Here is a 26689-nt window from a genome sequence, read left to right on the forward strand (position 1 = left end):
TGTTTGGGAAAGTCTTTATATCATCTTCATTTATGAAAAACAACCTTCCTGAGAAAAGTATTTGTGGTGGTAGGCTTTTTTTTTTCTAAAGTTTGAATATATCATCCTTTCTCTCCTGGACAGTCAGTTTTCTACTAAAAAGTCCACTGATATTTTTAAGGAAATTTCTTTTTTGTGAGCATTTACTTTTCTCTTGCTGCCTATAAAATTCTCTCTTCTTCTTGATTACAAGAAATGTGTCTTGGGGATGATCATTTTGAATGAACTCTGAGGAGTGACCTATTAGCTACATGAACTTGGATGTCTAAATCTCATCAGATTTGGGACTTATCTGGTATTATTTCTTTAAGTACAATCTGTGTCCCTTTCTCCCTCTCTTGTCCTTCCTGGACTCCAATAATGTGCAGGTTGTTTCTGTGAATGTTACCCCATAGTTCACACAGGTTCTTTCACTCTTTTTCATTCCTCTTTTTCTTTGTCCCTTTTGCTGTCTCATACACAGAGTTATTGTTACCATCTTTCTAAATTCCATATATATGCGTTAGTATACTGTATTGGTGTTTTTCATTCTGGCTTACTTCACTCTGTATAATAGGCTCCAGTTTCATCCACCTCATTAGAACTGATTCAAATGTATTCTTTTTAATGGCTGAGTAATACTCCATTGTGTATACGTACCACAGCTTTCTTATCCATTCATCTGCTGATGGACATCTAGGTTGCTTCCATGTCCTGGCTATTATAAACAGTGTTGCAATGAACATTGAGGTACACGTGTCTCTTTCCCTTCTGGTTTCCTCAGTGTGTATGCCCAGCAGTGGGATTGCTGGATCATAAGGCAGTTCTAGTTCCAGTTTTTTAAGGAATCTCCACACTGTTCTCCATAGTGGCTGTACTAGTTTGCATTCCCAAGAACAGTGTAAGAGGGTTCCCTTTTCTCCACACCCTCTCCAGCATTTATTGCTTGTAGACTTTTGGATCGCAGCCATTCTGACTGGCGTGAAATGGTACCTCATAGTGGTTTTGATTTGCATTTCTCTGATAATGAGTGATGTTGAGCATCTTTTCATGTGTTTGTTAGCCATCTGTATGTCTTCTTTGGAGAAATGTCTATTTAGTTCTTTGGCCCATTTTTTGATTGGGTCATTTATTTTTCTGGAGTTGAGCTATAGGAGTTGCTTGTATATTTTTGAGATTAGTTGTTTGTCAGTTGCTTCGTTTGCTATTATTTTCTCCCATTCTGAAGGCTGTCTTTTCACCTTGCTTACAGTTTCCTTTGTTGTGCAGAAGCTTTTAAGTTTAATTAGGTCCAATTTGTTTATTTTTGCTTTTATTTCCAATATTCTGGGAGGTGGGTCATAGAGGATGCTGCTGTGATGTATGTCAGAGAGTGTTTTGCCTATGTTCTCCTCTAGGAGTTTTATAGTTTCTGGTCTTACGTTGAGATCTTTAATCCATTTTGAGTTTATTTTTGTGTATGGTGTTAGAAAGTGTTCTAGTTTCATTCTTTTATAAGTGGTTGACCAGTTTTCCCAGCACCACTTGTTAAAGAGATTGTCTTTAATCCATTGTATATTCTTGCTTCCTTTGTCAAAGATAAGGTGACAATAGGTGCGTGGATTTATCTCTGGGCTTTCTATTTTGTTCCATTGATCAATATTTCTGTCTTTGTGCCAGTACCATACTGTCTTGATAACTGTGGCTTTGTAATAGAGCCTGAAGTCAGGTAGGTTGATTCCTCCAGTTCCATTCTTCTTTCTCAAGATAGCTTTGGCTATTCGAGCTTTTTTGTATTTCCATACAAATTGTGAAAATATTTTTTCTAGCTCTGTGAAGAATACTGTTGGAAGCTTGATAGGGATTGCATTGAATCTATAAATTGTTTTGGGTAGTATATTCATTTTCACTATATTGATTCCTCCAATCCATGAACATGGTATATTTCTCCTTCTATTAGTGTCCTCTTTGATTTCTTTCACCAGTGTTTTATAGTTTTCTATATATAGGTTTTTAGTTTCTTTAGGTAGATATATTCCTAAGTATTTTATTCTTTCCATTGCAATGGTGAATGGAATTGTTTCCTTAATTTCTCTTTCTGTTTTCTCATTATTAGTGTATAGGGATGCCAGGGATTTCTGTGTGTTGATTTTATATCCTGCAACTTTACTATAATCATTGATTAGTTCTAGTAGTTTTCTGGTGGAGTCTTTAGGTTTTTCTATGTAGAGGATCATGTCATCTGCAAATAGTGAGAGTTTTACTTCTTCTTTTCCAATTTGGATTCCTTTTATTTCTTTTTCTGCTCTGATTGCTGTGCCCAAAACTTCCAAAACTATGTTGAATAGTAATGGTGAAAGTGGGCACCCTTGTCTTGTTCCTGACTTTAGAGGAAATGCTTTCAGTTTTTCACCATTGAGGATAATGTTTGCTGTGTGTTTCTCATATATAGCTTTTACTATGTTGAGGTATGTTCCTTCTATTCCTGCTTTCTGGAGAGTTTTTATCATAAATGGATGTTGAATTTTGTCAAAGGCTTTCTCTGCATCTATTGAGATAATCATATGGTTTTTATTTGTCAATTTGTTAATGTGGTGTATTACATTGATTGATTTGCAGATACTGAAGAATCCTTGCATCCCTGGGATAAAGCCCACTTGGTCATGGTGTATGATCTTTTTAATGTGTTGTTGGATTCTGATTGCTAGAATTTTGTTAACGATTTTTGCATCTATGTTCATCAGTGATATTGGTCTGTAGTTTTCTTTTTTTGTGGGATCTTTGTCAGGTTTTGGTATTAGGGTGATAGTGGCGTCATAGAATGAGTTTGGAAGGTTACCTTCCTCTGCAATTTTCTGGAAGAGCTTGAGCAGGATAGGTGATCACTCTTCTCTAAATTTTTGGTAGAATTCAGCTGTGAAGCTGCCTGGACCTGGGCTTTTGTTTGCTGGAAGATTTTTGATCACAGTTTCAATTTCCGTGCTTGTGATGGGTCTGTTAAGATTTTCTATTTCTTCCTGGTCGAGTTTTGGAAAGTTGTACTTTTCTAAGAATTTGTCCATTTCTTCCACATTGTCCATTTTATTGGCATATAATTGTTGATAGTAGTCTCTTATGATCCTTTGTATTTCTGTGTTTTCTGTTGTGATCTCTCCATTTTCATTTCTAATTTTATTTATTTGACTTTTCTCCCTTTGTTTCTTGATGAGTCTGGCTAATGGTTTGTCAATTTTATTTATCCTTTCAAAGAACCAGCTTTTGGCTTTGTTGAGTTTTGCAATGGTCTCTTTTGTTTCTTTTGCATTTATTTCTGCCCTAATTTTTAAGATTTCTTTCCTTATACTGACCCTGTGGTTCTCCATTTCTTCCTTTTCTAGTTGCTTTAGGTGTAGGGTTAGGTTATTTATTTTTTCTTGTTTCTTGAGGTATGCCTGTATTGCTATGAACTTTCCCCTTAGGACTGCTTTTAAAGTGTCCCATAGGTTTTGGGTTGTCGTGTTTTCATTTTCGTTCATTTCTACCCAAATTTTGATTTCTTTTTTGATTTCTTCTGTGATTTGTTGGTTATTCAGCAGCGTGTTGTTCAGTCTCCATATGTTGGAATTTTTAATCGTTTTTCTCCTGTAATTGAGATCTAATCTTACTGCATTGTGGTCAGAAAAGATGCTTGGAATGATTTCAATTTTTTTGAATTTACCAAGGCTAGATTTATGGCCCAGGATGTGATCTATCCTGGAGAAGGTTCCATGTGTGCTTGAGAAAAAGGTGAAATTCATTGTTTTGGGATGAAATGTCCTATAGATATCAATTAGGTCTAACTGGTCTATTGTATCATTTAAAGTTTGTGTTTCCTTGTTAATTTTCTGTTTAGTTGATCTATCCATAGGTGTGAGTGGGGTATTAAAGTCTCCCACTATTATTGTGTTATTGTTAATTTCTCCTTTCATACTTGTTAACATTTGTCTTACATATTGTGGCGCTCCCGTGTTGGGTGTATATATATTTATAATTGTTATATCTTCTTCTTGGATTGATCCTTTGATCATTATGTAGTGACCATCTTTGTCTCTTTTCACAGCCTTTGTTTTTAAGTCTATTTTATCTGATATAAGTATTACTACTCCTGCTTTCTTTTGGTCCCTATGTGCATGGAAAAACTTTTTCCAGCCCTTCACTTTCAGTCTGTATGTGTCCCCTGTTTTGAGGTGGGTCTCTTATAGACAACATATGTAGGGGTCTTGTTTTTGTATCCATTCAGCCAGTCTTTGTCTTTTGGTTGGGGCATTCAACCCATTTATGTTTAAGGTAACTACTGATAAGTATGATCCCGTTGCCATTTATTTTATTGTTTTGGGTTCGATTTTATACACCATTTTTGTGTTTCCTGTCTAGAGAATATTCTTTAGTATTTGTTGGAGAGCTGATTTGGTGGTGCTGAATTCTCTCAGCTTTTGCTTGTCTGAAAAGCTTTTGATTTCTCCTTCATATTTGAATGAGATCCTTGCTGGGTACAATAATCTAGGCTGTAGGTTATTTTCTTTCATCACTTTAAGTATGTCTTGCCATTCCCTCCTGGCTTGAAGAGTTTCTATTGAAAGATCAGCTGTTATCCTTATGGGAATTCCCTTGTGTGTTATTTGTTGTTTTTCCCTTGCTGCTTTTAATACTTGTTCTTTGTGTTTGATCTTTGTTAATTTGATTAATATGTGTCTTGGGGTGTTTCGCCTTGGATTTATCCTGTTCGGGACTCTCTGGGTTTCTTGGACTTGGGTGATTATTTCCTTCCCCATTTTAGGGAAGTTTTCAACTATTATCTTTTCAAGTATTTTCTCATGGTCTTTCTTTTTGTCTTCTTCTTCTGGGACCCCTATAATTCGAATGTTGTAGTGTTTAATATTGTCCTGGAGGTCTCTGAGATTGTCCTCATTTCTTTTAATTCGTTTTTCTTTTATCCTCTCTGAGTCATTTATTTCTACCATTCTATCTTTTATCTCACTTAACCTATCTTCTGCCTCTGTTATTCTACTATTTATTGCCTCCAGAGTGTTTTTAATTTCATTTATTGCATTATTCATTATATATTGACTCTCTTTTATTTCTTCTAGGCCCTTGTTAAACCTTTCTTGCATCTTCTCAATCTTTGTCTCCAGGCTATTTATCTGTGATTCCATTTTGATTTCAAGATTTTGGATCAATTTCACTATCATTATTTGGAATTCTTTATCAGGTAGATTCCCTATCTCTTCCTCTTTTGTTTGGTTTGGTGGGCATTTATCCTATTCCTTTATCTGCTGGGTATTCCTCTGTCTCTTCATCTTGTTTAAATTGCTGAGTTTGGGGTGTCCTTTCTGTATTCTGGCAGTTTGTGGAGTTCTCTTTATTGTGACATTTCCTCGCTCTGTGTGGGTTTGTACAGGTGGCTTGGCAAGGTTTCTTGTTTAGGGAAGCTTGTGTCGGTGTTCTGGTGGGTGGAGCTGTATTTCTTCTCTCTGGAGTGCAATGAAATGTCCAGTAATGAGTTATGGGATGTCTATGGTTTTGGGGTGACTTTGGGCTGCCTGTATCTTGGAGCTCAGGGTTGTGTTCCTTGTTGCTGGAGAACTTGTTTGGTATGTCTTGCCCTGAAACTTGTTGGCCCTTGTGTGGTGCTTGGTTTCAGTGCAGGTATGGAGGCATTTGATGAGCTCCTGTCAATTAATGTTCCTTGGAGTCAGGAGCTCCCTGGAGTCAGGATTTGGACTTAAGCCTCCTGCTTCCAGTTATCGGTCTTATTTTTACAGTAGTTTCAGAGCTTCTCCTGCTATACAGCACCATTGATAAAACATCTACGTTAAAGATGAAAAGTTTCTCTACCGTTAGCGTCACCCAGAGAGGTTTGCAGCGTTATATGGAGAAGAGAAGAGGGAGGGGGGAGTTAGAGGTGACCTGAATGAGATGAGGTGGAATCAATAGAGGAGAGAGTGGGCTATCCAGTAATCTCTTCCTTATGTGCACTCCACAACTGGACCACTCAGAGTTGTTCATGGAGTTATACAGAGAAGAGAAGAAGGAGGAAGGTGACAGAGGTGGCCAGGCGGATATAAGGGGGGAATGAAAAGGAGGGAGACAGATCCAGCCAGTAATCAGTTTCCTTCGTGTTCTCCACCGTCTGGAACACACAGAAATTCACAGAGTTGGGTAGAGTAGAGAGGGGTTAGGGAGGAGACACAGGCGACCTGGTGGAGAAAAAGGAGAGTCCAAAGGGAGAGAGAGCAGTTAAGCCAGTAATCTCGCTCCCTAGTGAAAAATGGGTACTGAAGATTGGGTTCTTAAAGGTACCAAATTGGTAATAAATACATAAAAGCAAAAATTAAAAATCTAGAGTAGAGTTTGTAATTTCAAAAATAAAATGTTAAAGAAAAGAAGAAGGAAAAGAAAGAGAGAAAAAACGAACAAACAAAAACAAACAAGGTCACGAAAATTATAAAGAAAATATAGGTACAAAATTGACAGCTAATACCTAAAAAGCAAAGTTAAAAATCTAGAGTAGAGTTTGGAATTTCAAAAATACAATGTTAAAAAAAGAAGAAGAAAAAGAAAGAGAGAGAGAGAAAAAAAAACAAGAACAAAGTCGCATAAATTATAAAGAAAATACAGGTACAAAATTGATAACAAATACCAAAAGCATAAATTAAAAATCTAGAGTAGAGTTTGGAATTTCAGATATACAATGTTATTTAAAAGAAGAAGAGAAAGAAACAGAGAAAAAGAAAAAGAAAAAAGAAAAAAGGGTCACAGAAATTATAAAAAAAACTATAGGTACAAAATTTATAACAAATACCAAAAAGCTAAAATTAAAAATCCAGAGTAGAGTTTGGAATTTCAAAAGTACAATGTTAAAGAAAAGAAGGGAAAAAAAACAAGGTCAAAAAAATTATAAAAAATATATATATGAAGTTTGCTTTTAAAAAAAAAAAAGGGACTTTTTTTTTGCAAAGTAATCGGTTATAAAAGTGAAAATTAAAGGAATAATAGAGGACTTAAAATGTTTTTAATTAAAAAAATAAAATAAAATAAAAAGAAAGAAAGAATGATCGTAAAAATAGTAAAAATATATCTAGGACTTTCTCCGGTTTTGTTGTGAGTATTGCAGGTTCAGTTCACTTTTGGCTAGTTCCTTGGTCTGACATATTTCTCAAGATCTATAGGCCCCTTCCTATGTAGTTGGCACTAACCACAGGGTTTTAATCTATTGCCTGTAGCTTCCAAGTCGGTTCCCTCTCTTATAGCTTCTTCTGTTTGCTGTTCTCTTCAGTGTCTGGTTTCCACCCTGACACAAAGGGGACGGTGGAGGACACTTTTTTTTTTTTTATTTTAGGCTCACTTGTTCAGTCGCGCTGAGGGGAGGTAGGGAGGGATGCTGCAAACAAATAACACTGGCATGTGCTCGCAGTGCCTCAGCCACACTGGGTCTGCCCCCCATTCACGGTGCGTGTAGCCTCCCTACCCACGCTGCTCAGGCTCTAGGTTGCTCCACCGGGAACCATCCGTGGCCGGCCCTGGGCTGCCTGTACTTCCCAGGTCCAAGCCACTCAGGTTCAGGCACTCGGATAGTCCTCAGAGGTGCAGACTCTCGGTTGGGCCTGCGTTTTGTGCCCTTCCCAGATCCGAGCAGCTCAGGTGATGAGGTGTTTGGAGCGCGCGATTGTTGCGACTTATCGCCTCCCCGCCGCTCGGTTATCTATGTGTGCACTGGCGCACCTTCTCAGGCAGATGTTAACCGTCCAGACCCCCAAGAAGTTTTAGTTAGCAAAGAAGCCTGCTTACAGGTTTATAGATAATGTCTCTCTGGGGCTGCGATTGTCCCCTTCCGGCTCTGGCTGCCTATCACCGGAGGGGGATGGTCTGCCGCCGGCGGCCTGGCGGTGTCTTAGGTTAGGGCTGGCTTTTCGCGTGGTAGATATCCCGCAGTCTGGTTTGCTAGCCCAAATTATTTCGCTCAGATAGCGCTCGGGGTATTCAGGCCAGATCCTTGCGATGCAGCCCTCGCCACGCCTCCCTGCCCAGCCCCCGCTTGCTAATGGCGGATGCAGGCATCTGCACTGCTTCTTCGCTGGGGGAGTTACTGTAGGGCTCACAATGTGCGGGTTTTAATTGTTTATTTATTTTTCCTCCCTGTTATGTTGCACTCTGTGCTTCCGAGGCTTGGCACAGATTCAGCAGTGAGAAGGTTTCCTGGTGTTTGGAAACTTCTCTCTTTTTAAGACTCCCTTCCCAGGACGGAATTCTGTCCCTCCCTCTTTTGTCTCTTTTTTTGTCTTTTATATTTTTTCCTACCTCCTTTCGAAGACTTGGGTTGCTTTTCTGGGTGCCTGATGTCCTCTGCCGGCATTCAGAAGTTGTTTTCTGGAATTAACTCGGCGTTTAAATGTTCTTTTGATGAATTTGTGGGGGAGAAAGTGTTCTCCCCGTCCTACTCTTCCGCCATCTTAGCTCCTCCTCTCATTGTAGTCTTAAGCAACTGATCCAACCAGTCCATCCTAAAGGAAATCAGTCCTGAGTATTCATTGGAATGACTGATGCTGAAGCTGAAACTCCAATATTTTGACAACCTGATGTGAAGAACTCATTAGTAAAGACCCTAAGGTTGCGAAAGATTCGGGGCAGGAGGAAAGAGGAATGACAGGAGATGAAACTGTTTGATGATGGCATCACTGACTCAATGGACATGAGTTTGGGCAAGCTCTAGGAGTTGGTGATGGACAGGGAAGCCTGGCGTGCTGCGGTCCCTGGGGTCGCAAAGAGTCGGACACAACTGAACCACTGAACTGAACTGAATCTTAAGCAACTGAATCTCTGTTTGGTTCATTTTTCTGTTTTGTTCCTTGTGTTATTCTCTTTGCCTCACTGCAAAGCTTGAGGGACCTCAGTTCCCCTACTGGGATTGAATCCAGACAACAGCAGCAAATGCATCAAATCCTAACCACTAAACCATCAGCAAAACTCCCTGTTTACTTCCTTTTTTATGATTTCTATCTCTGTTAAAAAAAAAAAATCTGAATTTATTCTGTGAAGTAACACCCTAGCTCAACAATTACTGAGCCCTAGCTCAATAATTACTGGGCCTGAGCTCTAGGACCCACAAATCACAAATAGGAGGTGATGCTGCAACCCCTGAAGCCTGGGTGCCTAGAACCTGTTCACAATAAGAGAAGCCCATGCATAGAGAAACCTGCTGCCCACAAAGAAGAGTAGTGCCTGCTTGTTGCATTTGGAGAAAGCCCATGTGCAGCAACAAAGACTCATGCAACCGAAAATTAAAAACAATAATAATAATGATGATGAGAAATTTTTTTAAATCTTATTTTTGTCTTATATTGTCTTCCTGAATTTAATTGTTTATCTGTGTTTTTTGGAGTTCACTGAGCTTCTTTGTGTGTCTGCCTTATTTCATCATATGTCTTCTATTTCATCACTTCCCAAGTGAATAGCCATGTGAGCTGCCCTGGAAGAAGCCCTGGGCATCTTCCCATCCCCAAGCACAGCCTCGAACTATGAAGACTGCAAGCATGAGTGTAGGTTGGAGTCCTAGAAACCATCCCGAGTCATCAACCAAGTAACTGGGTGGGTCCGGCTCACAACCAGGCCAGCACTCTCAGGTTTTTTATTAGTTCAGCAGCTTCTCCACATGTCCACAATGGAATTGGCTGGGGATGGGGGTGGGGGGGCAGGGAGAGTTGCAGGGGTAGTGCTGTGTAAACGTAATCTTTACTTTGTCACTTCTTCATGCCAGCTCTGTCTACACTGAGGAGTCACAGCAGGATCACAATTACATTTTCAGTTCAGTTCAGTCGCTCAGTCGTGTGCCACTCTTTGTGACCCCATGAATCACAGCACGCCAGGCCTCCCTGTCCATCACCAACTCCTAGAGTTCACCCAAACTCATGTCCATCAAGTCGGTGATTTCATCCAGCCATCTCATCCTCTGTCATCCCCTTCTCCTCCTGCCCCCAATCATTCCCAGCATCAGGGTCTTTTCCAATGAGTCAACTCTTCCCATGAGGTGGCCAAAATATTGGAGATTCAGCTTCAGCATCAGTCCTTCCAATGAACACCCAGGACTGATCTCCTTTAAGAGGGACTGGTTGGATCTCCTTGCAGTCCAAGGGACTCTCAAGAGTCTTCTCAAACACCACAGTTCAAAACCATAGCCTTGACTAGATGGACCTTTGTTGGCAAAGTAATGTCTCTGCTTTTGAATATGCTGTCTAGGTTGGTCATAACTTTCCTTCCAAGGAGTAAGCGTCTTTTAATTTCATGGCTGGAGTCACCATCTTCAGTGATTTTGGAGCCCAAAAAAATAAAGTCTGACACTGTTTAAGCAATCTTGAAACATCTGAAAAATAGATGTTTTCAAAGAAGCCCCTGGTCTGAAATTCTTCCTCTAAGAGATCAGTCATGTCAGATGCTTCCATTCATATCTCTGAAACATAAATAGCCAAATGTTCTTATCTTTCTATCTACATCTATTCTTCTGGATCCCCTCTGCCTAGGTCTCCACTTTCTTGCCTTCTTGTCCCATCTGAGTACAGGGTGTGGGTGCACACCAATTTGCCTTCCATCAACTTGAAGATATATATGAACTGATATAATTCACTTAGAAGGAGAGATCCTTGGAGAGACGAGAAATAGCAGCATCCTAAAGAAATGGTAGGAAGAGATGGAAAAGAAAGAATGGATTTATAAGGATTGGATAATCAAACAGACATGGGAGATGAGCAAAGAGGTGTCTGTATCCACTAAAGGAATAAATGAGAGATGAAAAAGGAAGAGGTAGTTATGAAAAGTTAGAGTTTTAATTGGCCTGTGAATATTGAGGCAGGATAAGGAAAGCTGTATCCATTCTCTCCCACCAGCCAACCTTCCACTTTGAAACTCATACCCAGTCTGGTGTCCAAGGACAAGTTACAAACTGGTGATGTGACATCTCAGAGGTGTTTAGAACTATTTTGTTTTGTTTTGTTTTTCCATGAGTTCATCTTGTTAGGAAGGAGTATGTGAATATAGACCAAGTTTACATCCTTAAGAGTGACCTGGAGCACTTGTGTGCATGCCCTCATTAGCCTCTAGGACAAGTGAGAAAGCAGGTCAGCTCACTCATCTTTCATTTCCTTTGAGAAAGATAGCATTTGAGGACTGATCCTCTAAAAGCGTTTGACATGGAGCTTGCTAAATTAACAGCAGAGCAAAAAGTTAATTTATTAAGAATATTTCATTTTCAGCAATTTTCATATGACACAATTATGGGTCAGCACTACTCTACTGAAATACAGGCAATTAGAATATCTGAGGCTTCATCTCATATTTAATACAGCATCACGAGAAAGTCACTGGGGATGTTCCCAGGGCACTGAGTTCAACATCATCATACCCAGCATCCCCTTTCTTCCCCTGGAGCATTCAGAAGCTCTCTTCTCCTTCCCCAGGATCAGCTGCCTCTCTGGAGAAGTTCAGGCAAGAGCCTGAAGTAGAAAAGAGAAGTTTGATTAGAACTGAGATGAAGATGGGACAGAACCCTCTGGTGGAAGGGAGACAAGCACGTGGTTATAACAAAGCATCCCTGGGACCCAGGTTGGGGGGGGGGGAAGCTCAGGCTATTTCACATGAGTTCCAGTGAGGATGGATCCCAGCTGTCCTCTCAGATCCAGTGCATGTGGTCTCCTGGGCCTCAGTGTTGGGGAAATCCTGCATCACAGGAGACCTGTGCTCAGGAGTTCTGGGAGACCTGCTTCCAGGCAACACAATACCAAGGAGATGCCCAGCAATGGTAAGAATCATAAAAAGGAATTTAAATGTTCTCCTTTCACAGGTGATAGATGCAAATTCACAATAAGAGGGAGACTGGAGACAGGAAAAATCTGAATTCCTCACTCACAACCCAAGTCTGCTCTTAGTTGACTTGACTCCTGTCCCCAAATGTCCACAAATAGTATCACAGGTACACCCACAGATATCTCCTCCCCAGAAACTACACAGGCCCTCAGATGGAGAAATACTCTTTTCTAGAGAATGAGGGTCTTCTTGCAGCTACTGAAATATTAGTTTATTGTGATACACACAGTCAAAGGCTTTGGCATAGTTAATAAAGGAGAAATAGATGCTTCTCTGGAACTCTCTTGCTTTTTCCATGATCCAGCGAATTTTGGCAATTTGATCTCTGGTTCCTTTGCCTTTTCTAAGTCCAGCTTGAACATTGAGAATTCTATGGTTCATGCCTTGTTGAAGCCTGGCTTAGAGAATTTTGAGCATTACTTTGCTAGAGTGTGAGAAGAGTGCAACTGTGCAGTAGTTTGAACATTCTTTGGCATCGCCTTTCTTTGGGATTGGAATGAAAACTGACCTTTTCCAGTCCTATGGCCTGGAAAGATATTATTAAAACTGCTAAGTTTTCCAAATTTGCTGGCATATTGAGTACAGCACTTTCACAGCATCATCTTTTAGGATTTGAAAGAACTCAATTGGTATTCCATCACCTCCACTAGCTTTGTTCAGAGTGATGCTTCCTAAAGCCCACTTGACTTCACATTCCAAGATATCTGGCTCTAGGTGAGTGATCACACCATCTGATTATCTGGGTCATGAAGACTTTTTTTGTATAGTTGTTCTGTGTGTTCTTGCCACCTCTTCTTAATATCTTCTGCTTCTGTTAGGTCCATAACATTTCTGTCCTTTATTGTACCCATCTTTGCATGAAATATTCCCTTGGTATCTATAATATTCTTGACCAGATCTCTAGTCTTTCCCATTCCATTGTTTTCCTCTGCTTCTTTGCATTGATCAGTGAGGAAGGCTTTCTTATATCTCCTTGCTATTCTTTGGAACTCTGTATTCAAATGGAGATATCTTTCCTTTTCTCCTTTGGTTTCACTTCTCGTCTTTTCTCAGCTATTTGTAAGGCCTCCTCAGACAACTATTTTGTCTTTTTGCATTTCTTTTTCTTGGGGATGGTCTTGATCCCTGCCTCCTGTACAATGTCACGAACCTCCGACCATAATTCATCATGCACTCTGCCTATCAGACGTAATCCCCTGAATCTATTTCTCACTTCCACTGTATAATCATAAGGAATTTGATTTAGGTCATACCTGAATGGTCTAGTGGGTTTCTCTACCTTCCTCAATTTAAGTCTGAATTTGACATAAGGAGTTCATGATCTGAGCCATAGTCAGCTCCCAGTCTTGTTTTTGCTGACAGTATAGAGCATCTCCATCTTTGGCTGCAAAGAATATAATTAACCTGATTTCGGTACTGACCATCTGATGATGTCCACGTGTAGAGTGCTCTCTTGTGTTGTTGGAAGAGGGTGTTTTTTATGACCAGTGCGTTCTCTTGGCAAAACTCTATTAGCCTTTGCCTTGCCTCATTTTGTACTCCATGGCCAAATTTGGCTGTTACTCCAGGTATCTCTTGACTTCCTACTTTTGCATTCCAGTCCCTTATAATCAAAAGGACCTCTTTTTTAGGTGATAGTTCTAAAAGGTCATGTAGGTCTTCATAGAATGGCAACTTCAGCTTCTTCAGCATTACTGATTTGGCATAGACCTGGATTACTGTGATACTGAATGGTTTGCCTTCATGTATGTGACCGTGAAAAGATATTATTAAAACACTTGTTCCACCTTTGAATTTGGTTTAGTTCAGTTCAGTCACTCAGTCATGCCTGACTCTCTGTGATCCCATGGACTGCAGCACACCAGGCTTCCCTGTCTATCACCAACACCCAGAGCTTGCTCAAACTCATATCCATTGAGTTGGTGATACCATCCAACCACCTCATCCTCTGTCATCTTCTCCTCCTGCCTTCAATCTTTCCCAGCATCAGGGTCTTTTCTAAGGAGTCAGTTCTTCACATCAGGTGGCCAAGGTATTGGAGCTTCTACTTCAGCTCAGTCCTACCAATGAATATTCAAGAGTGATTTCCTTTACATTGCCTGGGTTGATCTCCTTGCCATCCAAGGGTCGCTAAAGAGTCTTCTCCAACACTACAGTTCAAAAGCATCAATTCTTCAGCGCTTAGCTTTCTTTTAAATATGCTCAATTAATCGATAAGTTTCTCTTTTGGCCATGACATAATGCTTGTCGGATCTTAGTTCCTTGACCAGGGTTGAATCTAGGCCCTAGCAGTGAAAGTGAGGAATCCTAACCTCTGGACCACCAGGAAATTCCATAATCTATAAACCTTTATGCAAGTATATCACATACAAAGTTATAAGTTTATGTCACATTATGGAGACATAAATGCCAAAAGCAGAGTGATTCCTCACTCCTTGCAAGGAGTCTGACAGCATTAAATATGGCATATGGTCAAAATAATGCTACCAAATGTATGAGATTACCTGTATTTTGAATCTCTAGGGAGGCTGGGCATTGAGGAGCACAAATTCACTCTTTTCAGATAGAAAGATTGTGGGAGATCAACTGACCCCACTCACCTGTCTGAGAGGACCTCACCCCATCCTCCTTCTCTGGGGGCACTTCCTCCTCATTCCCCTGAGAGGGAGAAGGAGTTCCAGGCACTGGTACTTCTTCAGCATCATCGTAATTTTCAGCAGGGACATCAGTCGTCTGATCTGGGGATTCCAAGAGCAGACAAGGGAGTGGATGAAACCACAGTAAGTGGGTCGGTCTGGGGAATATCTAAGATACCTTCTGACCCAGAGTTTCCAAGTTTCTGAATAGAGGCACCAGTCACTCCTTGTTTCAAAAGACTTTTTTCTCTAAGACCATGTTTCATTTTGATGTGTCCATAGCCAAAACATGATATTACATATCTCAATATTTTCTGGTGGAAACTACATATCTCAAAGCAACTCTTCCACTATTGAGCATGGCTAAAGTACTCTGACAAATTGTGCTTCACAGATGTTATTTTTTTTTTAAACATTGTGTGCCTGTTGTGATTCTGGACACAGAGAGACCAGTCCCGACGTGACACATCACAGAACAGCCAGAGAAGGAGAAGGACGAACCCCATCTGGACACAAGGGATGCCTCTGGTCCATCAAAGGAAAACCATTCCCCTTAAATCTCCTCTCTATAAGGGAAACTCTCCTCCCCAGAGCCCAGCCGAGGCAGGTCCACCTCTATTTCCTGGACTGGACCTGTAGTCACTGTTGTCCTCACCATCTCTGGTGTAATACAGCAGTTTAGTCAGTGACAAATCTGACGGGAAGCCTCATGTGGAGACAAACATCACACAACACACAGCATGACCCTCCCCACACCCACGGGACCTGTGTTAAGGCTGAGAAGGGACAGGCCTGGCTTCTGCAGTGTAGACAGAGGCTGGGAGGTTACGGGGCTCTGAGAGGCCATCCTGCCTCTTTGGAGGAGCCGTCTGTGAGCCTGGGGCACACATGGGGTCTGCAGATGCTGAGAAGATGTGCACAGCCAGTGGGTGGTGACAACCAGAGATCCCAGGAGGACAGACAGAGACACTCACCTGGGCTGCCCAGACCTTCCTTCTGGGTCAGAAGGTAATCGAGCTCCTCATACACAGCTTCAGCAAGAGCATCTCCATAGCTAGATAAGGCTGAGAGACCCCCCAGCAGGTCAGAGAAGCTTCTCCAGATACCCCAATCCAGCCAGCCCACCTTCATCTCCCTGGTGCTCACATGGGGGCTGCCAGGACCTCAGCATCGTCTCCTACCCCATGCACCATGTTAGCACCTTCTCCCTCATCTGACCCTGTTTACAGCTCAGGGCCAACTCTGGTCTCACAGGAGAGGCCATGACTTATGAGAGTTCACACCCCAGTCCTAAAAACCTCTGTCTACTCAGCCCTTAGAGCTCAGCACGGAGCACATGGAGTCTGCAATTCAGAACAGTACCTGTCCCAGGTTCCCCTCCTCACACCTGCCCCATCTCTTGCCTCCACACACTCTCCCTGGTCCCCAGTTCCCCCTGCAGCCCACCTCTGTGCTCTGCTCTCCATCTGAGCAGCTGAGTCATCAGGATGACGAGGACCAGGAAGAGAAGGGCCCCCAGGATAAGGCAGAGGATCCCCGGCAGGGAGAAGATGCCAGGGAGAGAATTTGAGGTTGTTCTGGTCCCTAAGGAGAACAGGAAAAAGGGCTGGAGATAGTCTTGGGCACAGAGAAATCTCCTGTGTCAGCATTTTCAGGAGCTCTGGACAATGGCGTCTCAGCCTCATACAATGTCAGGGCTCCCCCGGGTCTTGTCCTGAGACAAGTCAACTCCACTCTGGCCAGTGTGGCCCCGAGGCAAAGATTGGGATTGTCAGGAAGCTGCCCTGCTGAGACAGTCTCTGAGGACCCAGCTCATCCCTTCTCCTTGGGCTTCAGGAGACAGAGCATCAAACAGTCCAGGGACCTGCACCTCTCTGATGAGGAGCAACACTCAAGGGCAGGTAGGAGATCCTTAGATTCTACAACATGGAAACCAGACTTTCTTGGACCCCAGGCATGAGAATATTTGACCCTGGACATCAAGGCAGGGGATTTCCCCAGTGTAATGCCCTGGCTCCTCCCCAACAGCCATGGCTCCTCAGACTCCTTCCTCTTCTGAGTTGTCAGAGGGCCCACAGAATAGGTTCCCAGTATCTGAGTATTCTCTACTGCCCGTGGATGGATCACAGTACCTGCTGTAGTCGTGGGCAAAGTTGTCCTTACACCTAAAGAGAAAAACAGTAGTGTGGGGAAGAAGAATTGGCCAGAATGCAGGGCAAACCATTTTTACCTCCTGAGCCTGAAATCACCCCTCTCAGTCTCCACAGCATCAGTGTCCAGTCCTCCCAGCTCCCTCATCCTAGATCAGAGCCCCAGCACCGGGGATGTCTGAACACACACTCCCCACCACGCCCGGCCCAGCCCACTGCCCTCTGCGCTGCCCCCAGCTCACCCAGGGTGGACCCTGAGCCCCTCACTCACCAGAGCACCTCACACCAGCATCCTCCTCGTGCTTGCAGTCAGTCTGCCCCCAGGGCTCCGCAGCACAGTCCCACAGGGAGGACTCCCGGCCCCCACACCGCACCTCATCCAGCCAGATGCTCCCATTCCCAGGGCCAAATGCTGCAGATCTCAGGGCTTCCAGGGCCTGGCCACAGCCCAGCTGCTGACACACCACCTCAGCCTCTGCCAGGCTCCAGGAGTCATCGCACACGGTGCCCCAGGAGCCACTATGCCACACCTCCACCCGCCCTGAGCACTTGCTGTGTCCTCCTCTGAGCCGGAGCTTCTCTCTGTCTGAAAAGGCAGCAGCCCCTCCTGTGACTCCCCTGGTGAGAGGAAGGACCCCCTGGGAGCCACACACAATGGGGCGGGGCCAGCGTACCTGTGCAGGGGGCAGCAGTTGGACAGCTCTTGGGTCTTCTTCCTGCAAACAAAAGGGAAATAGTGGATCAGAAATAGCTGAGGGTGTTCCTGTCTCCACATAAGATTATCTAAGACCCATGGCTCAGTGCAAATTACATGTGAAAACAGGCTCATTATCTCCTGGACTGAAACATTCACTGCATCTGATCACCAGCTGAAATATCTTTAAATATTTACTTGTTTATCAGTCTTCACACCCCACAGCAAATATAAACACAGACATCTACGAATGTACACACTCCCCTCTGAATGAAAGTTCCATTAGAAGAAGGACCTTATATATCTTATATATGCCGTGTTTGTGCTATTAGGAGAGTGCCTGCACATTGTATGCACTCATTCAACAAATATCTATGGAAAACCATTTTGAAGTACCTAGAGAGGGGCTTGATAAATATTTATTATATGAATGAATAGACAAATAAAATTCAGTGAAATAAAATTCCTTTGTTTAAATTCATACTAATCAGTGAAATAGTAAACCAAATATAAATTAATGGTAACAGTCTATGATAATAGTTCATATTAAAAATATCAGTCCAGAAGCACAGTCAATTTATATTCAAAATCTCATGTACATAATTTTAATGGAAAATTATTAGATAGATTATAAACTACTCTTACCTATTATTCAGTGTGACAAGTGGGCAAGTGAAGACTACTGTTGTAAAAGGAAACTCTCTTTTCTGAATTTATTTTTAATTGGAAGATAATTGCTCCACAATGTAGTGTTGGTTATGTGTGTGTGTATGTGTTAGTCACTCAGTCATGTCCAACTCTTTGTGACCCTATGGACTGCAGCCCACCAGGCTCCTCTGTCCATAGGATTTTCCAGACAAACATACTGGAGTGGATTGCTATTCACTTCTCCACTGGATCCTCCCTACCCAGGGAATAACCCAGGTCTCCCACATTGCAGGCAGTTTCTTTGGGCTCATAGCGTTGGTTAGGAATCTCTTAAAAAGGAAGTATACAGGAAAAACTTAGAATTCTGAGAAGATAAATGGACACATATATGTACACACTGAGTAAGCCAGAAATTCTTGTCAGAGTTAAAAAAAGCCTACTGAGAACAATTTGTATTGAGAAGATGCAGAAACAATAAAGAAAAGACTGAAAATATACATAAAAGAATTGAAGCTGAGAGAAATAAATATAAATTCAAAAACACAGAAGGGTAAGTAGTATCTGTCATAAACTATCAATATTTATATATTCTTTCCAGATCATCCTATCAAAACTCCTACCCACTCTATGCAGAGAACCTCTGAGAAAACGATGGCAGGACCTCTATGAGTGGGTTGCTCATTTTCATGGTCAAAGACTTTACCACATCTCAATTCACAGGGTTTAATTGTAGGGAAAATATCATCAATAAAAGGTCTCATTGTTTAATGCCTCTTTGGCCTTCAAATGAAAAAGACAAAGAGATGAGCAAAAAGAGGCAAGGAAGGGAGTGAGCCTCTGCTTTTTAAGAATCTGATCTCACATTCTCTTAGCTATGGGTTTCAGGCAACATCCAGCATACCCTTCAAGGTGCACCTGAATGGGGTGTGTGTGTTTGTGTGTGTGGAGGGGGAGGGAAGGAGAGAGAGAAACAGAGAGAGAAATGTTGAAGGAATAAGGCGTTATGGTTTGACTATTTGTCGCCTTCTCCAACATTTATTTATTTCATTCAAAATTTATTGCTGAAATCTCAAACAGTATTTAGTGGTGGAACCTTCTCAAACTCTTCCATAAACAGAAGAAAAGAACACTTCCAAATTCATTTTATGAAGCCAACATTAGTCTGATACCAAAGCCACATAAGGACACCATGAGAAAAGAAAATTATGGGCTAATACTCTGATAAGTACAGGTGCAAAAATTGTCACAAAATATTAGAAAACTGAATTTGACGATACACTAAAAGAATCATATACCATGATCAAGTGATATTTGTTCCAAGGATACAGGATAGTTCAACATTCACAAATTAATCAATGTGATACACCAAATAAACAAAATGAAGGTAAAAATCATATCCTCAAAGGATGCAGAAAAAGTGTTTGACAAATTCAACATCCACTTACAGTAAACTCTTTTATAAAATAGGTATAGAAAAAGATTGCATCTCAACATAATTAAGGCCATATGAAAAGTACACAGCTAACATCATACTTGACTAAAAAAACAAAAGCTTTTCCTCTGAAATCAGACACAAGACAAAAATGTCTACTCTCACCACTTTTATTCAACTTAGTTTTGGTAGTCCTATCCAGATCCATCAGGAAATAAAAAGAAACTCAAGATATCCAAATCTGAAAGGAAGAGGCAAAACTGACACTATATGCAGATTGAAAAGTGAAAGTGTTAGACTCAGTCATGTCTGACTCTTCACAACCCCAAGGACTGCAGCCTGACAGGCTTCTCTGTCCATTGGGATTCTCCAGGCAAGAATACTGGAGTGGGTTGCCATTCCTTCCTCCAGGGGATCTTCCCGACCCAGGGACTGAACCCGGGTCTCTTGCATTGCAGACAGATTCTTTACCATCAGAGTCATGAGAAAAGAAATCCCCTTACATGATATTACATGTAGAAAAAACTAAAGACTTCAGCAAAAATATGAGAACTAATACACTCAGTAAAGTTGTAGAAGAAAAATTTGTATACAAAAATCATATGCATTTTTTTACAGTAACAACAAACTGCTATAAGAGAAACTGAGAAAACAATTCTATTTACATTTGCATGAAAATGAATAAAATATCTAGGAATAAATTTAACCAAGGAGGTGAAAGACATGTACACTGAAAACTATAAACACATTGATGAAAGATACTGAAAATGACTCAAATAAATGGAAAGATATTCTGTGCTCATGGATTGGAAGATCTAATATTATTAATATACCCATACTACCCAAAGCAATCTACAGATTCACTGCAATCCTTATCAAAATGTCAATGGAAATTTTCACAGATACTGAAGAAACAATCCTAAAATTTGCATGGAACCACAAAAGACGTCCAATACCAAAGCAATCTTGAGAAAGAATAACAAAGCTGGAGGTGTCGTGCTTCTTGATTTCAAACTATATTACAAAGCTATATTAATCAAAACAGTATGTCGATGGTATAAAAATGAACACAGAGATCAATGGAATAGAATAGAAAGTCCATAAATAAACCCACATTTCTATGGTCAATTAATTTTTGACAAAGAAGCCAAGAATATACACTGGGAAAAGGACAGTTTTTTCAGTAAATGGCATTGGGAACCATGGACAGCCACATGCAAAAAATGAAACTGGACCACTATCTTACACCATTCACAAAAATTAACTCAAAATAGATTAAAGACTTGATCACAAGTCCTGAAGCCATAACATTTCTACAAGAAAAAACAGAAAATAAAATCCTTGACACCAGTCTTTGTGATGACTTTTTGGATCTGACACCAAAAGCAAAGGGAACAAGAGTAAAAACAAGCAGTTGTGATGACATAAGGCTAAAAAGCTTCTGCCCAATTAAGGAAACCATCAACAAAGTGAAAAATCAACCTGTGTAATTGGGGAAAATATTTGCATATTATATTTATGGTAAGGATTATTATCCAAAATACACAAGGAACTCACACAACTCAGTAGCAAAAAACAGTCTGATTTTTTAAAAATGGGCAGAGAACCTGAATAGACATTTTTTTAAAGAATACATACAACTTGCCAATAGGTACATGAAAACGTGCTCAACACTATTAATCATCAGAAAATACAAATCAAAACTACAATGAGATATGACCTCATATCCTCTAGAAAGGCTTTTATCAAAAAGAAGAAATAACAGGAGTTGAGGAGAATGTGAAGAGACAGGAAAGCTTTTGCACACTTAGAGGGAATGTAAGTTGATGCAGCCCCTATAGAAACAGTATTGAGGTGCATCAAAAATTAAAAATAGAACTGCAATATGATTTAGGAATTTCACTTTGGGGTATTTATCTGAAGAAAACAAAAACACTAACTTGAAAACCCAATGTTCATTGCAGCAACATATGTTCAGTTGCTAGGCTGTGTCTGACTCTTTGCAACCCCATGGACTGCAGCATGCCAGGCTCCTCTGTCCTTCGCTAACTCCCAAAGTTTGCTCAAATTCATGTCCACTGAACTGGTGATGCTATCTAACTATCTCATCCTCTGTGGCCCCCTTCTTCTTTTGCCTTCAATCTTTCCCAGCATCGGGGTCTTTTCCAATAAGTCAGCTCTTCTCATCACATGGCCAAAGTATTGGAGCTTCAGCTTCAGCATCAGTCCTTCTAATGACTATTCAGGGTTGATTTCCTTTAGGATTGATTGGTTTTATCTCCTTGCTGCCCAAAGGATTCTCAATTCAATTGTGGCATCCAAGCACCACAATTCAAAAGAATCAACTCTTTTTAGCTTCTTCTATAAACCGGTTCTCACGTCTAGATTTGACTGCTAGAAAAAATATAGCTTTGACCATATGGACCTTTGCCAGCAAAGTGATGTCTCTGCTTTTTAATACTCTGTCTAGCTTTGTCACAGAGGAGCAAGCCTCTTTTAATCTCATGGCTGCAGTCACCATCAGCAGTGATTTGGGAGTCCAAGAAAAGAAAATCTGTCACTGTTTCCACTTTCTCCCCTTTGCCATGAAGTGCTGATGATCTTAGGTTTTAGATGTTGAGCTGTAAGCCAGCTTTTTCACTCTCCTCTTTCACCCTCAATGAGAGGCTTTTTAGTTCCTCTTCGCTTTCTGCCATTAGAGTGGTATCATCTGCATATCTGAGGTTGCTGATATTTCTCACAGCAATCTTGATTCCAGCTTGTGATTCATCCAGCCTGGCATTTCCTATGATGTTCTCTGCATACAAGTTAAATAAACAGGGTGACAATATACAGCCTTGATGAACTCTTTTCTCAATTTGGAACCAGGCAGTTGTTTCATGTCCATTTCCAACTGCTGCTTTTTGATCTGCATACAGGTTTCTCAGGAGGCAGGTAAGGTGCTCTGGTATTCTCATCTCTTTAAGAATTTTCCACAGTTCATTGTGATCCACATGGTCAAAGGCTTTATGTAGTCAATGAAGCAGATGTTTTTCTGGAATTCTCTGGCTTACTTTATGATCCAACAAATGTTGGCAATTTGATCTCTGGTTTCTCTGCCTTTTCTAAACCCAGCTTGTACATCTCGGAAGTTCTCCGTTCACTTACTGCTGAAGTCTAGCTTGAAAGACTTTGAGTATAACCTTGCTAGCATGTGAAATGAGCACAATTGTGAGATAGTTTGACCATTCATTGGCATTGCCCTTCTTTGAGATTTAAATGAAAACTGACCTTCTCCAGTCCTGTGGCCACTGATGAAACTTCCAAATTTGCTGGCATATTGACTGCAGCACTTTAGCAGTATTACCTTTTAGTATTTTATAGCAATATATATGAGTCAAACAATGTAAGTCTTCACTGATGAATGGATAAAGAAAATGTAATATAAACTTATACTAAGTCGCTTGAGTCATGCCCAACTCTGTGTAACCCCATAGATGGCAGCCCACCAGGCTCCCCCATCCCTGGGATTCTCCAGGCAAGAATACCAGAGTGGATTGCCATTTCCTTCTCCAATGCATGAAAGTGAAGAGTGAAAGGGATGCTCAGTCATGTCCGACTCTTTGCGACCCCAAGGACTGCAGCCCACCAGGGTCCTCCATCCATGGGACTTTCCAGGCAAGAGTACTGGAGTGGGGTGCCATCACCTTCTCCAAATATAGACTTATATCCACCCATAAAAAAGAAGAACATCTTGCCAGTTTCAACAACATGGATGGACCTCGAGGGCATTATGCTAAGTGAAACAAATCAGACAGAGAAAGAAAAATACCATATAATCTCATTTATATGTGTCATATTAAAACAAAAAGCAAGTTCAGAGATGCTGAGTAGTTGGTGGCTGCCAGAGGTGGGGGATTTGGTGTGAGCAAAGGTAATCAAAAGGTATAAATTTGAATTATAAAATTAATAGGTGAAGAGATATAACATACAGCATGGTGACTATAGTGAATACTGTATTGTCTATTTGAAAGATGGCAAGAAAATACATCTTAAACATTCTCATCATGAAGGAAAAATTTTAACTATATATATGGATCTATATATATGGACCCATATATATAGATATAACTAGACTTACTGTAGTGATCATTTATCAATACACACAAACATATAAGCATTATGTTGAACACAGCAAAAAATATAATGTTGTATCAATTATATCAATTAAAAAATTTTAATAAAGCAAGTTTGGAACATGTAGATTAAATAAGCTCCATCCAAACTTCATTTTATAAACTCAACTTAAACCCATTACTTAGATTTTAAAATATCAAATCTCACTAACAACATCCTAAAGAGTTGGGAAAGACACAGAAACAGACATAAGTCACCTGCACACGAGATGTAGGCTTCCTCCTTTGTAGAGCAGGAACTGTATGTCCATGGGCCAGAAGGACACTGCCAGAGAGAGGTATCCGTTTTCCGACACTGAATTAAATCTACCCACCGTGGTCTAGAACCTTCCCTGAGACCAACAGAGGTGTTGAGACTTCCACTGTCCCCACAGCCAAGCTGACTGCAGATCATGGACACAGTGATGTCTTCCATGGGGCTGCGGCAGACACTGCCCCAGGTCCCGTTGTAGAAAACTTCCAGCCACCCAGCACACTGCTGGTCCTCGCTGACCATCCTGAGGGCCAGGAACTCTAAGATTGGAAGAGAGGAGACAGGACACCGTGAGCACCCCACTCAGTGCTCTGGGTTTTCCTCTCTCCCCCAAAATGTGAACACTCATCTCTGACCCAGCTGAGGAAGCAAATCCATTAGATGACCAGAGTGAAACTTGTCTCCTTTTCACCTGACTTTGTCCATTTGTGTCTGTCTTTCTAAATATTTCTACCACAATGATGTAGTGGATATGAACTGAGAGAAAGACCAACCTGGACACCTGCAGGGAGAGGGAGCTGACTCCTGCTTCCTGACAAAACATCTAAAAGAGTATATGAAAGGGATGTGATGTGGACAGTGTGGAGGCAGATAGAATAATGGATCTGTGACTGTTTCCTTATCTGGCAAAGGGAACTTTACAGATGTGATTAAGCTAAGGACCTTGAGATTACCCTGAAATATGATGGATTAACCACCTGCTGCTGCTAAGTCACTTCAGTCGTGTCTGACTCTGTGCAACCACAGAGCCCACCACAGAGCCCACAGGAGCCCACCAGGCTCCTCCATCCCTGGGATTCTCCAGGCAAGAATACTGGAATGGGTTGCCATTTCCTTCTCCAGTGCATGAAAGTGAAGTCACTCAGTCGTGTCTGACTCCTAGGGACCCCATGCACTGCAGCCTACCAGGCTCCTCCATCCATGGGATTTTCCAGGCAAGAGTACTGGAGTGGGTTGCCATTGCCTTCTCTCACCTGAGCACAGTCTAATCACAATCTTAGACTCTCTATTCTTTAGAGTGGAATACTTTTCCTCGTTCTGGTTAGAGGGAGATGTGAATATGTATAACAATTAGAGAGGTGGAGCGTTGCTGGTCTGATGATGAACAGAAGGGGGTAATGAACGAAGGCAGGCAGGCAGTTTTTAGAAGCTTGAAAAGACAAGAAACAGATTCTTCCCCAGAGGCTCAGAGGTGATGTGACCCTACTGAAACCTTGATCCCCATCCTGTGAGATTCCTGCTGGACATCTAAGCTACAGAAGTGTAAGGAAGTACATGTGTTCTTTTAAACCATTAACTATGTGATAATTTGTTACAAAACAAAAAAAACTAGACCTTGGCTTTAAGACTTCTCTACCATATGTACCAGAAGAGTGAGCCCTGATTTCAAGGAAAACAGAAAAGGCTCTGCCAGCAAACACTACTGAGGAGAAAGGACCAGAATCTCAGCTGCTGCAGGAGGCAGTGAAAGCACCTCCTCTTCACGTCTGCTGCAAAGACAGGCTCCATGTGAGGAAGCCTCCTTCTCTGGTCCTTTCAGCATCTCTCCCTCAGGGTTCAGACCCCGGTCCTCCTGGGCCCTCCCCTCCCCTAGCCTGTGGACAGTGTGGAGTGCTGACCTGAGCAGATGACCCCAGCATCCTCCTTGTGTCTGCAGTCGTGCCGCCCCCACCCCCGGGAAGGGCACCTCCACACGTGGGACTCCTTTCCTGTGCAGTTCAGGTCGTCCAGCCAGATTGGCCCTGATCCTGCCCCGAAGTGAGCAGACCCCGTGGCATTGAGGGCTTCTCCACAGCCCAGCTGCCTGCACACCACGTGGGCATCGTCCAGGTCCCAGTAGTCATCACAGATGGTGCCCAAAGAGCCCTGGTCAAGGATCTCCACTCTCCCGGCGCAGGGACCGCCCCCATCCACCAGGCGGAGCTGTCTACTGTCTGAGGAGAGAGAAATGGAACAATGAGGCATTGACCTGGGGAATGAATAGGGTCTTCTGTCCTGTGGAACTCTCACCTGAGCAGTAGGGGGCGCTCTCCTCTGAGGCTGCAGACCCTGCTTGTTCAGACACAGAGTTATTGCACTGGGGCAGCATCTGGGTGTGGTTTCCTGAAAAAAGAGCGATGATTAGAGGGTTGGGAGGGTTGAAGAGCAGGAAACTCAGTTAAGCAAAATAATTTTTAGGAGGGGAGGGGAGTTTGGGGGGAAATGGATACATGTATATGTATGGCTGAGTCCCTGCCTGTTCACCTGAAACGGTAACAACACTGTTAATCGGCTAAACCCAATACAAAGTAAAAAATTCAAAATAAAATAATAATAATAATAGTAATGACCTAGTGATGGAGCTGAGATGAAAGCTGTAACATACCAGTAAAGTTACCATAATCTTAGTGTTCCCTTTCTCTATGAACAGCCCTGGTCCTGACAATGCCACGATTCCTGTTTTAAGCCGAGCTTTGCCCTAAGAATGAATTAAATAAGTTGCTCTATCCTTAATCTACCCCTAAATAGAGTAAGCAAAACAAAATCCTTTCTGAAGGATTTGTACAATTTTTTATCTACAATGTTTGTGATTTTTAAAAACACTTATATAAAAGAGATCTCATGGAAAACAAGAGGAAAAAAAAACATTAAAAAAATTTCCCAGGGTATTTGGCTCTTAGAGTTACCTGACAGAGAGTTTATTTTATTTATTTTTATTGGTTTTTATTTGAGCATAATTGCTTTACAATATTGTGGTAGCTTCTGCTCTACAGCAAATTCAATACGTTATATATACATGTAAGGGTTTCCTAGGTGACTCAGTGGTAAAAAAAATCTGCCTGCCCAATAGGAG

At 41.6% G+C, this 26689-nt stretch overlaps 2 protein-coding genes and 1 long non-coding RNA gene across 4 annotated transcripts in view; 1 reads left to right on the forward strand and 2 right to left on the reverse strand.

Annotated features, from left to right (window-relative positions):
• The window catches only part of LOC109558319 (antigen WC1.1-like), a 168969-nt gene that overhangs the window by 84887 nt on the left and 57393 nt on the right, over positions 1-26689 (reverse strand).
• The window catches only part of LOC139182970 (uncharacterized), a 57291-nt gene that overhangs the window by 4518 nt on the left and 26084 nt on the right, over positions 1-26689 (forward strand). The gene's annotated exons all lie outside the window — the stretch shown is intronic.
• LOC139182963 (antigen WC1.1-like) overlaps positions 11194-26689 on the reverse strand; it is a 41099-nt gene continuing 25603 nt past the window's right edge. Inside the window, exons 5-14 of one of the 2 annotated variants that reach the window (XM_070788647.1) lie at positions 25867-25959; positions 25476-25790; positions 23802-24116; positions 17329-17370; positions 16926-17240; positions 16637-16669; positions 15951-16088; positions 15479-15568; positions 14469-14606; positions 11194-11498 (exon numbers count right to left, since the gene is read on the reverse strand). In XM_070788647.1, coding sequence (XP_070644748.1) covers positions 11437-11498; positions 14469-14606; positions 15479-15568; positions 15951-16088; positions 16637-16669; positions 16926-17240; positions 17329-17370; positions 23802-24116; positions 25476-25790; positions 25867-25959 — 1541 coding nt within the window. In that variant the 3' untranslated portion in view covers positions 11194-11436. Of the gene's footprint in view, positions 11722-14468; positions 14607-15478; positions 15569-15950; positions 16089-16636; positions 16670-16925; positions 17241-17328; positions 17371-23801; positions 24117-25475; positions 25791-25866; positions 25960-26689 lie in introns of both variants that reach the window. The other variant, XM_070788648.1, reaches the window with a different exon arrangement.

Source organism: Bos indicus, chromosome 5 (genome assembly GCF_029378745.1).
Source record: "Bos indicus isolate NIAB-ARS_2022 breed Sahiwal x Tharparkar chromosome 5, NIAB-ARS_B.indTharparkar_mat_pri_1.0, whole genome shotgun sequence".
Classification (NCBI taxonomy): Eukaryota; Metazoa; Chordata; class Mammalia; order Artiodactyla; family Bovidae; genus Bos; species Bos indicus.